This window comes from Rhinopithecus bieti, unplaced genomic scaffold (genome assembly GCF_001698545.2).
Source record: "Rhinopithecus bieti isolate Rb0 unplaced genomic scaffold, ASM169854v2 scaffold_17010, whole genome shotgun sequence".
Taxonomy (NCBI): Eukaryota; Metazoa; Chordata; class Mammalia; order Primates; family Cercopithecidae; genus Rhinopithecus; species Rhinopithecus bieti.
In genome coordinates this window covers 1,443,617-1,458,735 of record NW_016808932.1, presented here as the reverse complement: position 1 = coordinate 1,458,735, position 15,119 = coordinate 1,443,617, and the positions used below count along the sequence as shown (strand labels likewise).

The 15,119-nt window shown below is 47.2% G+C and overlaps 1 protein-coding gene across 3 annotated transcripts in view; it reads right to left on the bottom strand.

Moving 5' to 3' along the window:
- KSR2 (kinase suppressor of ras 2) overlaps window positions 1-15,119 on the bottom strand; it is a 516,345-nt gene that overhangs the window by 197,226 nt on the left and 304,000 nt on the right. For all 3 annotated transcript variants that reach the window (XM_017887889.1, XM_017887888.1, XM_017887887.1), the window contains one exon: window positions 13,647-13,831. In XM_017887889.1, the coding sequence (XP_017743378.1) occupies window positions 13,647-13,831 (185 nt within the window). The remainder of the gene's footprint in view (window positions 1-13,646; window positions 13,832-15,119) is intronic.

Here is a 15,119-nt window from a genome sequence, read left to right as displayed (position 1 = left end):
CAGTAAAATTTCTAGGGGTCCAGCGCTGTGGAACCTGTTGAGATATTCCTTTTAAGGTAAAGGATAAGTTGCTGCATTTGGCCCCTCCTACAGCCAAAAAGAGGCACAACGCCTAGTGGGCCTATTTGGATTTTGGAGGCAACACATTCCTCATTTGGGTGTGTTACTCTAGTGCATTTATCAAGTGACCCAAAAGGCTGCCAGTTTTGAGTGGGGTCCAGAACAGGAGAAGGCTCTACAACAGGTCCAGGCTGCTGTGCAAAGTGCTCTGCCACTTGGCCATATGACCCAGCAGATCCAATGATGCTTAAGGTGTCAGTGGCAGACAGGGATGCTGTCTGGAGCCTTTGGCAGGCTCCCATAGGTGGATCACAGCAGAGGCTTCCAGGATTTTGGAGCAAAGCCCTGCGATCTTCTGCAGATAACTACTCTCCTTTTGAGAGACAGCTCTTGGCCTGTTACTAAGCTTTGGTGGAAACTGAACATTTGGCTATGCGTCATCAATGTGACCTGAACTGCCTGTCATGAACTGGGTGCCTTCTGACCCAGCTAGCCATAAAGTGGGTCGTACACAGCAGCATTTCATCATCAAATGGAAGCAGCAATACGTGATTGGGCTCGAGCAGGTCCTGAAGGCACAAGTAAGTTACACGAGGAAGTGGCTCAAATGCCCACAGTCTCTACTCCTGCCACCCTGCCTTCTCTTCCCCAGGCTGCACTGATGGCCTCATAGGGAGTCTCCTGTGATCAGTTGACAGAGGAAGAGAAGACTAGGGCCTGGTTCACAGATGGTTCTGCACAACATGCAGGCACCACCCCTAAGTGGACAGCTGCAGCACTACAGCCCCTTTCTAGGATGTCCCTGAAGGACAGCGGTGAAAGGAAATCTTCCCAGTGGGCAGAACTTTGAGCAGTGCACCTGGTTGTGCACTTTGCGTGGAAGTCAGAAATGGCCAGATGTGTGATTATATACTGATTCGTGGGCTGTAGCCAGTGGTTTGGCTGGATGGTCAGGGGCTTGGAAGAAGCATTATTGGAAAATTGGTGACAAAGAAATTTGGGGAAGAAGTATGTGAACGGAACCCTCTGAGTGGTCAAAAACTGTGAAGATGTTTGTATCCCATGTGAGTGCTCACCAACGGGTGACCTCAGTGGAAGAGGAGTTTAATAATCAAGTGGATAGAATGACCCATTCTGTCAACACTACTCAGCCTCTTTCCCCAGCTACCTCTGTCATCGCCCAATGGGCCCATGAACAAAGTGGCCATGTGGCAGGAATGGAGGTTAGGCATTGGCTTAGCAACATGGACTTCCCCTCACCAAGGCTGACCTGGCTACAGCCACTGCTGAGTGCCCAATGTGCCAGCAGCAGAGACCAACACTGAGCCCTCAATATGTCACCATTCCTCAGGGTGATCAGCCAGCTACCTGGTGGCAGGTTGATGATATTGGACCTCTTCCATCATGGAAAAGGCAGAGGTTTGTCCTCACTGGAATAGACACTTACCCCAGATATGGGTTTGCCTCTCCTGCATACAATGCTTCTGCCAAAACTACTGTGGACTCACGGAATGCCTTATCCACCATCATGGTATTCCACATAGCATTGCCTCTGATCAAGGCACTCACTTTACAGCTAAAGAAGTGTGGCATGGGCTCATGCTCATGTAATTCACTGGTCTTACCATGTTTCCCATCATCCTGAAGCAGCTGGATTGATAGAACGGTGGAATGGCCTTTTGAAGTCACAATTACAACACCAACTAGGTGGCAATACCCCATCGTCCTGAAGCAGCTGGATGAAAAGAGCAGTGGAATGGCCTTTTGAAGTCACAATTACAACATGAACTAGGTGACAATACTTTGCAGGGCTGGGGCAAAGTTCTCTGGAAGGCCATGTATGCTCTGAATCAGCGTCCAATATATGGTACTGTTTCTCCCATAGCCAGGATTCACAGGTCCAGGAATCAAGCGGGTGGAAGTGGCACTATCCACCATCAGCCTTAGTGATCCACTAGCAACATTTTTGCTTCTTGATCCCAGGACATTACGTCCTGCTGGCCTAGAGATCCTAGTTCCAGAGAGAGGAATGCTGCCACCAGGAGACACGACGATTCCACTAAACTGGAAGTTAAAATTGCCACCGGGACACTTTGAGCTCCTCCTACCTTTAAGTCAACAGGCTAAGCCAACAGTGTTAGCTGGAGTGAATGACCCAGACTATCAAGATGAAACCAGTCTGCTACTCCACAATGGAGGTAAGGAAGAGTACGCATGGAATGCAGGGGATCCATTAAGGCATCTCTGAGTATTACCATGTCCTGTGATTAAGATCAATGGGAAACTATAACAGCCCAATTCAGGCAGGACTACAAATGACCCGGACACTTCAAGAATGAAGGTTTGTGTCACTCCACCAGGAAAAAAACCATGACTTGCTGAGGTGCCTGCTGAAGGCAAAGGGCATACAGAATGGGTAGTAGAAGGTAGTCATCAATACCGGCTATGACCACGTGACCAGCTGCAGCAATGAGGACTGTAAGTGTCATGAGCATTTCCTCCTTCTTTTGTTAAAAATATGTTTGTGCATGTATACATTTGTACTAAGAAAATACCTTCATTTTATTTCCTTTTCCTTTATCATGTGACATAAGATTTATTGTCTGCATATCAGCATTTAAGTATTGTTACCTTTATGTAATAGTATTTGGGTTACAGATTGGTATGTTTCTGGTTATATGGAGGATAGTTGTGGCCGGGCATGGTGGCTCATGCCTGTAATCTCAGCACCGTGGGAGGTCAAGGTGGGTGGATCACCTGAGGTTGGGAGTTTGAGACCAGCCTGATCAACATGGAGAAACCCCACCTCCACTAAAAATACAAAATTAGCTGGGCGTGGTGGCACATGCCTGTAATCCCAGCTACTCAAGAGGCTGAGGCAGGAGAGTCGCTTGAACCCAGGAGGTGGAGGTTTGGGTGAGCTGAGATCGCACCATTGCACTCCAGCCTGGGCAACAAGAGTGAAACTCCATCTCAAAAAGAAGAAGAAAAAAAAAATTTAACTTTTCCTTGCTCCTCAGCTTGCAGACAGCCTATTGTAGGACCTTGTGATCATGCAAGTTAATACTTAATAAACTCCCCTTTGTGTGTGTATATATATAATAGGATATATATATATCCTATTAGTTCTATCCCTCTAAGAGAACCCTGACTAATACAGCAAAATTCTCCATTTCTAAGCCCATAGGTTAGATCATGGCCCGAATAAAGCCAGTAAGTATCCACCCCATTTCTCTGGCTCTGCTGATTTGTTCAGAGATGAGAATACAGTCAAGCCTGTGGATTCAGAGTGAATCTCAGATCTAAACAATCTTATTCTGCTGCTATAGACTAGAATAGGGGAGACTGCTGGGGCCATATTGTCTCCACATAGAACACAAAAGTGAAGCCATCCTAAAGAAGAGCAGGGCTGAGAGGTAAGAGACTAAATCACAATATGAACAGAGCCCCTAGATCCAGCCATGCCTGAAGCACCTGAAGCCTACACAGCCTATGGACCTTTTAGTTATACATGTCAATAAATTACCTTTATATTAAAAAAAAAAAACACTTAGGTTGGGTTACCTGTCACTTGTAACCAACCATGAATCCCAGTCACCGTCACCACCATGCAGTGATGAAGAGCTGCTTATTTTTCAATCAACAAAATGATTTTGGGGGCAGTTTTTCTTGGACACTTGCCTCCCTAGTCAGTTAAGCAGGAGAACCATCCATAAATCCAAAGACTGCGTCCAAATCCAGAGACTTCAGTTCCTGCCTGGGTGATGCCAAGCCCAGCCAGTCCTGCAGCTCTGGAGGGCAACAAGTAGAATTCTTTGTCCTTTGCCATCTAGATCCTGAGTAGCTGAAGGTTCACAGTGTTGGACACAAAGTGAGTGCTCAAAAATGTTCATTGCTATCTATTCAAAACTATTGTGTGTGTGCTAGCTCCATGCCAGGCACAGGGATGAGCAAGACTGACGTAGTCACTGCCTTCATGGAACTGATATTAGAGGAATGAGGCACGAAACAAATTCTCATATAAGTACACATATACCTGCACATTGTGCTAAGTGCTTCTAAAGAAAAGTATAGAGATGAGAAAAGGTGTAACTGATCTAACTTAGAATATTAGGCAATGCTTTCCCAAGGAAACAATAATTCAGACGGAAGTGATAATAATGAGTGGGCGTCTATTAGCCTAAGAGTTCATGTCAAGAGAGAGCATAGTTCACTGAAGGAATTCATGTGACAGGGCAGAGGGAGAAAAATGAAACTAGAGAGAGCACAGGAGCCAGCCAGGGTCTGGTGTGACACATTAAGGATCTGGGCTGTAGACTATGAACCGTGGGAGATGGTGGTAGAATCTTATCTTAATTGGGGTGGAGACCCAGATTTTCACTTTGGGAAGATTACATCAATGGATTGGATTTAGGTCAAAGTGCATACAGGACGATCCATTTGGAAACTGTTGCATAGTTTGGACCAGGGTGGTGATGATGGAGGAAGAGATGAAAAAAAGTGGAAGGACAGAGGTCACAGTCTACATCCCATGAACCAAATCTGGCCCTTCGCCTGTTATTGTAAGTCAAGTTCTATTGAAACACAGCCACATCCATTTGTTTTGGTATTGCCTCTGGATGCTTTGTGTGTTACAATGGCAGAGTTGAGTAGTTGTCACAGAAATCATACAGCCTGCAAGACTGGAAATATTTACTATCTGGCCTTTTACAGAAAAATGTTGCTGACCCCTGATTTAGAAGCTTCACTCAACACGACATGGAAGATGGGGCATCATGGAAGAGAAGGGTCAAAGTTCACACCTAAATATAGGCTTACCCAGCTGGATAGATGGGCAAGACGGGGCTGCCAGAAGAGGATCAGGCTTGTTGGGGAGGAGGGTAAATCTGATGGAAACAAATCCAACCCCCACTGCAACCCTACCACTTCATAGAAATGAGGTCAGGCCAAGTTATGTGCGGAAAGAGCGTGCAACCTGGTGTCTGAAGGCGTTGTGGTTTTTAGTCTTGCCTCTGATGCACCATGTAACTGCTGGCCAGGAATTTTCCTCTCTTGGAACGTCAGTTTTCTCTTCCACAGAATGGGGATGCAGAGGCATGGATAAGGAATACGAATGCCTTGTATACACTGTACAGTTCTATCGCATAGAGAAATCAGCTGATGTTTTGAAATCAGCTGATGCTCAAGGGAGGGGTTACTGAGACAAAGGCAGTAACACTCAGACACAGGTCCCGATGCGGGGAAATGGCATTGCCCACTCTGACAGCACATACCTGACCGAGGATCAGGACTTAACTCCAACAGACACAAATGGCTCCCTTGGTTTCTAACGCCAACCACTTACCTACAAATTTTGTTTGCCACAACTCCTGGTGAGAGCAATCATAACAAAAGGTCTGAGGTTGTCTATTGCATGGTGAACCCAAACTGTTTTTGCTAGGGCAAGAAGTACAAAATGTGTAGGCAGGGACAAGAGAAGACTGATGATAAGAACCCAGAAGTCACCTCTCATGGAACATACACACCCACACATGCACACATACATACAGCTCATGCCCACATGCTTCAGCAGCCCTCCATACACACAAAAAGTGTCACCATTTAAACAAAGACATACTAACTTCCTTTGAACTTCCACCACCTTGTTGCTGAGCACTTGGAGTGGCAGCAGAGACTGCTGTCAACCCTCTTGATATAATGGAGAGAGCCATTGGTTGGGCATCAGGAGACTCAGGTTCAAGTCCCAGCTCTATAGCCCTGGGCAAGTCCTTTCTACTCTCTAGCCTCAGTTTCCCCATCTGTAAAACAAGGGGCTGGACTCAGTGATTTCTGAGGCCCTTTCCAGCTCTGACATCTATCTTAGAACAGAGATTAAAAATTGGGAGCCCTCAAACAAAATATAACCCACAAACCCATGGAGTTATCCAATATGGGTTTACACAGTGTCGAAGGATGTATAATTGGTTGCTAACATTGTTTAAATGGGAGAGTGCTTGTAAAAGTCAGGATCTCCAACTTCTAAACAAATCAAACAATCTGGCAGCACAGCGCTTGGCCCACATCTCCACAGGGCCACACCTGCTGGGGCTGGAGAGCAACTGCCCCGCCTCACCTCTTTCTTCTCTCCCCCACATCAGGCTGCTACACTCTTTTCAGGTACTTCTTGGAACCCAGTAGGTATCTCAGAGAAAAAGCCCTGTTCCAGCTGGCATTTAAGGTGAAACTGAGACTTGGAACAGGTATTGACTTGCCATGATTATACAGATTGGCCCTGGTGCCGCCTTTCCTTATTCTTGTTTGGAAAATGAGGAGGAGGTCTGCGTTGGTTTCCTAGGGCTGCTATAAGAAAATACCAAAAACTGGTGACTTAAAACAAAACGGGTTTGTTCTCTCACTGTTCTAGAGGCCAGAAGTCCAAGATCAAGGGGGCTTTTGATTTTCAAAGCAGGGTTGGTTCTTTCTGGAGGCTCTGAGGACAGCATGTCCTCATGTTTCTCTCCCAGCTTCTGGGGGCTCCGGCAATCCTTGGCGTTCCTTGGCTTGTAGACACATTGCTCCAATATCTGTCCCTATCTTTACCTGGTGCCATCCTGGCATCTCTGTCCAAATTTCCCTCTTCTTATGAGGACACCAGTCATACTGGACTAGAGCCCATCCTAATGACCTCATTTTAACTTGATCAACCTGCCAACACCCTATTTCCAAATAAGGGCACATTCACAGGTCTGTGGGGTAGGATTTGGGCACATCTTTTTGAGGCCACAATTCAACCCTTGACCAGGTCAAATCTACCTCATTAAACCGGTGGAAATGAACACACAAGAGGTTGAAAACTCCTTTGAAACATAAAGATATTCAATAGATACATCTGCAACGGAATCATGACAATTTGACACACGTGCAGTCCCTTAAGGCCAACTGCTTCCATCCAGGCTTTATCTTCCGTGTCAGTTTCTTGCATATTGAGAGAAACTTACATCTGGAATAACTCCCATCCCATCACAGAGAAGCACAAGGAAGGCTGAGGGCTGGGCTCCTGGCTTCCTGGAAATCCACGGGGCAAGTGTGCAGGGCACAGAAGGACCTTAAGTCTCTTGATCCCACACAGTGGAGTTTTCTATAAAGACATGATATACCAAGAAAGATTCAATGCCACTTATGTAGGCATCCTGCCAAGGACATCTAGCCTGAGTCCAGCCAGAAGGAAATATCGGGCAGACCCGAGTTGAGAGATGTTCTATAAAGTAACTGACCCCTCCTCTTCAAAGAGGCCAAAGTCATACACAACAACAAAGAAGGCTGAGAAACTGTTCTAGCTTGCATAACTGCTAAACACAGTATGTGACCCCAGATTCGATCCTGTACCAGAAAAAAAATTGCTCTAAAGGATACTATTGGGGCGATAGATGAAATTGGAATCTGGGGAGATGAAAGTACTGATTCAATGTCAAGTTTCCTGAAATTGGTAACCTACGTGGTTATGTAAGAGAGTATGCAGCCTAGTCCCAAATGGTTCACAAAAATTAGAGAAAGAGAAAGAAAGGAGAGAAAAAAGCAAATGTAGGAAAATGTTAAAAACCAATGAATCTAAGTAAAGAGGGGCCTCGAAGTTCCCTGTGTTGTTCTTGCAACTTTTCTGTAAATTTGAAATTACTTCAAAATGAAAGCTTTAAAAACAACTGTCACATAACCCGGGGATTCTGAAATGCCAGCCTGCTGAACTCCCTGGAGAGCTTGTGAAAACTCAGATTACTGGACCTCTCCCCAGAACTTCTGATTGAATAGGGCTGGAGGGGAAGAGCAAGAATTTGCATTTCTAATAAGCTTTGGGATGCTGCTGCTGCTGGTGATGGTGGTCTGAACCACATTTTGAGAACCCCTGGTAGAACCTGGTTTAAATTGTGGTCATGACCACCAAAATAACCAGGCAGAAAGAGTTAAGCTGGCTGCTTCTGGAAAGCGGGATTGAGGAGGGATAGTGCAAGAGATCAGTGCTTTTCATTAGGAACTGTTCTGTAGCGTTTTGTCTATTTCCAGGTTTATATATTGTAATGCCTGCAAATCATCTACATCCGCCTGGCATGTAGCAGGTGGTCAGTACTCATTAAAAAACTGCTGGGACCTGAGTTTCTAAAAGATGCCAGGCAACGTGGTACCTCCTGTGTCTGCTGAGTCCCCAGGAAAGAGGAGATACCAGCACCTACCCCAGCTCCTTTTGGGGGAGCAAAGCCCTTTGGGTAACTCCAATAGGATATCTACTTTCCCCTTGCAATTGGCACCACTGAGTCCGGTCAAACCCCAACTGCTCAAAATATCTTCCAATTCTGAGACAAGACTGTGGTTCAGTCAGCAAACTTCTGTCAAGACATGAGCCTCTCCTCCCTCTCTTCTGGGGGTAATGAACCTTGGCCTTAAGCCTCATTAAACCCCATTATATAATCACCCCCATCCTGAGTCTCTTTATAACCCTTCCAGTGGCTTTCTTGGGAGCAGGCAGTTCTGCTCCATCAGTCTTTATTGCTACCTGCTGCCTTCCTCGACAAACCAGGCTTCTGACTCAGCCTCAAGGTACACACAAGGCCAGGCTATCAAATGAGGGTCAACTCTCTCTTAGCTTGTCCCCAGCCAGGACAAAGAGCAGGAGTTGCTTAGAGCAGGGATGAGCTGAGGGGCTGCCGTCTTTCAAGACACCTCATGAAGGACAGTATTTCATAAGACCCAGGGCTAGTGGGTCCTCCAGCTGGTGTCATGAAGACCAAGATGGGGAAGTTCTGGAACCCGTCAGTCACTTGTTCCCCTTGGTAGCTGCTGCTCTGAAGCTGCTGCACCTGGTAGCTGTGTTCTCCCAACCCCAAGCCCCACCCAGAGTTTCCAAAACCAGCATTCTAAGTGAGTCATGGGCAGCTAATAAAGAAACACCCAGAAAACTGCAGGTGGCAAAATTACTGTGTCATTCTTCATCTTCTACCAGAGATGTCCAGGATGGATGAGTCGCAGGAGTTTCCTGCAGCTTGTAATTTTGGCTACTTTCTGCAACTGCCTGGCCCCTACGGGGATGGCTACAACCTGGGACAACAGATCCCTAGAATAATAACAACAGAGTCTAGGTGGAGCAGCAAAAGGTCAGTCAATGCGGGGGCTGCTTCCTAAGTGAGCACAGCACACTGACAAAGAGGCATCCTTTGAGCAAGGCTGTCACCCACAACACGCTCCCCCAGTGATGCAAGGGCATCGGAGAGAAAACTTGAGCATGCTCAGTTCCCTACCTGATGAGCAAGCAAGTTTTAATGAAGATGACATTGCAGTTTCACAACCTAGCATTGCAGAGTGGAAGATTCAGAAGGATGGCAAACTTCACCTCTTTCCTAACCTTGTGACCTTGGGCCAAGTGCTTAAACTCTCTCAGCCCCAGTTTCTTCATCTGTAAAATGGGGATAATAGTAGTACCTACCTTAGAGAGGATGGTGGAGCTTAAATGAAATAATAAAAGTCAACTGCTTTGTGCAATCCCTGGAACACTGTCAACACAATACATGCCGATTGCTATTGTGACCATGGTTTTCATCATTGTTGCAAGCCACTTCATCATGTAACATATAGCAATAGCTCCCAAAGCCACCCTTTATTGAGACTCAGTGCTGTAAGTACCAATCTCCATGCTAGGGAATTTACATGCATTTCTCACTGTATCCTCACTGCATCGTTGCTGGGTAGAAAACAGACTCAAGAGGTTGATTTGTCCAGTGACTTAACAGCATCCGGTTAGTTGCTTTAAACCCAAAGTCACTTCTACCAGCCAGTAATGAATGATGACAATTATTTCTTCCATCTAGGTGGCACTCTTTCATTCTGAAGTAGGCTTTCTTTAGGGGATTTAAGACAGCCTGACCTCCATCAGCTGGGATCAGAGATAGAAAATAAGGAGCTCACAAGCTTGCAGACTGGTGGAGTAAAGATGGTCCATTGGTGAAGAGCACCTAACCAAACCACCAGAGCACGGTGGCCCACCCAAACGCAACACAGACTAAATACAGCAAGGGTGGAGAGATAAGTCCGCTGCTCTCTATTTCTCTGGGAAGCAGGTTCATTTGAGTCAATATCTCCCGTGGTGAACAGAAGCATCTGATGTCTTTCATACTAGCCCTTCCTGAGTGAGGCTATGAAACCCAAGGGCTGGTGAACCTCAGAGACAGATTCCTCCATCAGGGAAGGATCCTGCCATTCCCCTCCCTCCCTTTCCCCACTTGCCACTCCCAGGCCAGAGGACTAGGGTAAGCCCCAAGAAGATGATGTCCTTCTCATGCCCCACGCGAGGTGGCTGGGCACCCTGAGGTTGTGAGGCTCGGCCACACTACAGCCAGATCTGCCTAACGCTGTCCCCAGGCATTACCATCATGGGGGAACAAGATGGCGTGTCACCACCCTTCACAGTGCAGACCAGAGCCAGAGCCAACAGTGACAAACAGGCAGATAGACTGAGCCGGGCACGGATGCAGCCCCAGGGGCCCCCTTGGCTGGGTCAGCAGGAGAAAGGCTGCCACCAGGGCCCAAAAGCAGGGAGTTCTCTTCTGAAATTCACAGTGGCGGGGGAATGGGAACGATTACAAACAAGGAGGAGCCGGCACCCGGTAGCTGTGTTCTCCCAACCCCAAGCCCCACCCAGAGTCCCCAGAACCAGCATTCTAAGTGTGTCAAAAGATGTGCCTAGGAAAACTCAGTGGGTAGACCTCAGAGTCACTGAAATGGACCCTCAGAGAGTGCATACGCCTGGGGAAACTGAGACCCAGATAGAGAAAGGAACTTGCTGCATTGAAGTGATACAATGCAGGCTAGATTGCGTGTGGATTCAGAAGGGACCCCAGGACAAGTTCATGCACCATTCTGAGCCTCAGTTTCTTGATCTGTAACATGGGAATTCTACCACCTGCCTCACGGACTGGGGCGAGTCTTAACTGAAATAGTGCAGCTGACACACTAGGCAGAGACAGAGGCCACACAGGCAACCGGCAGCAACACTGAAATTCCAACAGAGAGCATCTCATTTCCCAAACTGGAACCTGGCTGCCTCTGTTTCTGTTACTTGTTACAATCAACAGATAGGGAACTGGTCCCTGGGGTTTCAGCTAATATTTGGGTTACACACTCATTCTTCCACTGAGACTCAAATGCTATCTTTCTTCTTTCTGGGAGATCAGAGAGCAACTTCTTTGCACGCAAGAACCAAGACTGTCCAAGGGGCAGTTGTGCTCCTGGTGCCTCTTACTGCTGGGAGCTGCCTTTTAATTAAGGACTTTGCTCCTGTCCACAGGCAAGCAGAAAAGCTTTTCCTCTTAGGTGGAGACCAGGGCGGGAACAAAAAGTTAGAAGCCACAATGAATCCTCAAAACTCTTTGGTAGGGACAGGGGCTCAAATGTTCAAATCCATGGTGGTTTTCTTTTGTTTGTTTGTTTTTGTTTTTTGTTTTCTTTTTTCAAAGCAGGAGGGAGATGTTTTTACTCTGGCCAAAACTAAAATGCAGGGCAGTGGTCAAACCCCTGGAGGGGCCCTGTTGACATTTACTCATAGGATGGTGATGACCAAGGACAGATGGCTGCTAGAGGCAGCCACCCAGAGTCATGCCAAGGCAAATGCCAAGCACCCTTAGGGCCATGGGTAAGTGGGGAGGGGGAGTAAACTGCAAGGCATTTAGCCACAGAAGCCCCAAATTAACCATCAGACCACAGGCTGTAAGTGCTTCAAGAATAAAACATCATCATAAAAGCCACCATTTATTATGAATCTACTGTGTGCCAGGAACTGTGCAGAAGGCTTGGCATTCATGAGCTTATCTAATCCTCACAACTATCTACAAGGTGAACCTCTTATTGTCCCCATTTTACAGATGAGGAAACAGGTTCAGAGGCTTTGAACTCACTTGAGGTCACGCACAATTGCTTAAAAGTAGAATAACTGGGGTTCAAACCCAGGCATCTGTTCCTGGTCATGACATCTGCCTCACCTGGCTGGTGCTACACACTGGACATGTCACTATCATGCTTTTCTTCATCCACGCTCATGCAGCCACTCTCTTTGACTAGCACGCAGGCCCACCCTCATGAAGGGTGCTCTCTCTGGCAGTGATTTCTCTGGACAAATTAATAAATTGGCTTTCTGATGTGGACCTGTGAGTCGTGGGTGCTATTTTAGTTTGCTCAATTTAGAGCCTGCCTAACCTGGGCACTGAGACAAGGCAGTTTCTGGATTGACTCTTATATGATGTCCACATGGTTTATCAGTCTACACCCTCAGCTGATTCCTACCATGGATGCGCCATATACACCCGTGGACTATAAACCAAGCTCACCATCCGGGCCCAAGCCTAACCATCTAGCTGGATGTTGGATATTACATGTGCCTTTTTTTCCAGGCAAGAATTAATAGATCTTGTCAAATTCTCAACATGTAGGAACCCTTACGTGAAAGTAATGAAGAAAACCCCACATTTAGAGAAAAGCATTCTGCTGGCTATTTGAGCCGTCATGGTTATCAAATGATGCGTAATGTGTTAGAATAACCGAATTCAAACCCCAGCTCAAATACTCAACACCTGTGTGACTTTGAGCAAGTTCTTTGACATCCCTGGGCCTCAGTTTCCCCTTCTGTACAATGGGAATAATCCGTCTGCACAAGGGATTGTTGCAAGAACTAAACAGGGCCCTGCCTGTGAGTGATTAGCATGTATCAGTGGTCAGTGAACATGTCCATCATTTCTCAGAGCAGCAACACAACGTGCACAGCCTGTGGCTGAATTAAGGGCCAGGGGTTATGTCTTCTACATTCTCAGAGCCCTTCCTTTTCTTGAGCAATCAATCAGTAAAAGTTGCTGTCTTGGCTGGAGGACTGGCTGGGCTTTATTCAGGGGGGTGCTGCTCTGACCATGTCTGTGCCTGTTCAGCAAATCGGGCCTCTGGCTAGAGAAGATTAAACACCTTCTGAAACCTCAGTCCTTCATCACCAAAAAGTTCCATTTCTGCTCCAAGTAATAACCACCCTGTCTCCAGCAGAAATTCGTAAGAGCAGAAAGTAAACCACCCCAGGCCATGCTCAACCCCATTTGAACCCAAATACATCTTTGAGATGGAAAGGTTATATATGTTGACCTGAGTGGGGAAAAAAATATAAAACTGAATCATAGATGCCTTAGCCACAGCGGCCAAGAAAAGTCCTGTAATCAGGCAGCTGAGAGACAACGGGGAGGAGGGAGAGAGAGGGCGGGTGCCTCCCTGAATGCTTGCTTGCCCTCCTCTATCTTTCCTTCACACCTGCAGAGGAAAGAACGGGAACCAGGCACCAATGACAACACCCAGTCAACCTCCCCAGCGTCAACGATGCCCCCCTCCAAAACCATCCAAATGGATGTGACTGGCATAGGCAGATGTTGGGGGGGAGCCATGGGCAGAGCATGGGTGAAGCTCTATCAGTGAGCATTTTACAAGCCCTCGAGATAAAGAAAAGAGAGTGTGCACCTGGCGCAGAGGACAGCAGGTGCTGGGGAGAAGGAGGTGGCGCGGCCGGCGTCCCCAGTGCAGCCCGGCGGGTGACTTACTTGCAGAGAAGTTGGCCTCAGTGTGAACAGGAGGGGTGGAAGGCAGGAAAGGTGCGTGTCCCACAAAGAAGGAGCGGAGGGAGCGCTCGGACAGCAGCGGGGAGCGCTGCTGAGAGGGGATGTTCTCGCAGCTGCCGACGCTGCTGTGGATCTTGAGGTTCAACGGTTTGCTCTTCTTCTTGGCTCTGAAAGGGAGACAGAAAAAGAGGAAAAGGAAATATATCCATAGGTGCACAAAGTTACAGCAGGGAGGCCCAGACTTGTGTTTCCCATGGGGATCCAAAACCCACAGGGAGAAATTAGAAGAGCCCACAGGCTTTTAGGTAGAGACACAGGGCTGGGCAACAAGGGTTTGCCCTCTCACCCCTAGGTCCCTCTGAGAAGCTCATTCTGCCATGGAGCACAAGCAAACACTTCAGCTGTTCTTTTTTGCCCAGCTCCCTAGAGAAGCTCTAGAGAGCCAGGGTCAAGTTCAGCTTCCAACTCCAATCCCACAACTTTTGCCTAAACATCTCGAGTCCCCAGAGCTTCAAGCCCCCAACCTGTGGCCAAGCTGCCCTTTGGCCATTTGACAAAAACAGCAAATCCCAGGCTGTCCTCAAGTGAGTCCAGATCTGTGTCAAGGTGGCATTCACCATCTACATGTTTCATCTCCAAATCCACTGCCCTTCCTCCAGGGAACAATAATCAGTGCATTTCTGTAGATGTTAAGCCTGACGACTTTCAAGAGATCTAAGTAGACTAAGCCTTCGGTAGGATCCCAGTGCCTCTTCTGGAAACGCTTCCTCTTGCTCAGAACTTCTAGTGCTGGGCTCCTTCTTCTCAGCCCACCCACGGCTCTGTCTGGCTCTTGGTCCAGTGCCTGCCAGGAGTCTCAGACGGTGCCCACTTTAGGAGTTCAGGAGGGAGGGTGCTCCCCCAGATCATAGGCTGGATCTGATGGGGTGCCTCACAGGCAGCTGCCAGATTCAGAAGAATGATATAGAAAAGGGACCCTGGGTGCCCCCACCCTTCATCGCTGTGCCCACCATAGCAGCATTGCTGGAGGAGAGCAGGTGCAGCTTATAGGAATTACACCATTCTAGGGCCAGACTCCCCAGATTCAAATAACTAGTCTCACCAACCCTGGGTAAGTCCATTAAACTTCTCAAGCCTCAGTTCTCTTGCCTACAAAAGAGTCCTTCTTTGGAGAATTGTGGAGCGAATTTAAAAATGCCCATAAGTGACTCAATACAAAGTAGAAACGTGAATTATTATTATTATATTATGGAGATCTGTCTGATAGTTCCTTCAGAAGAAAGAATCTGCAGCTAAAACCAAGCAGAAGCTTCTGGAAAGTGTGGTTCTTCTCTTGGGGACTCTTCAAGACCCAAGAGATTGAATGGTATTCTTTGTACACTCTGTGCTCAGCAAAGCGAGTCACATAGAGAAGGAACTTAAATATTTTTTGAATGATCTCTAAATGGTAAAAGG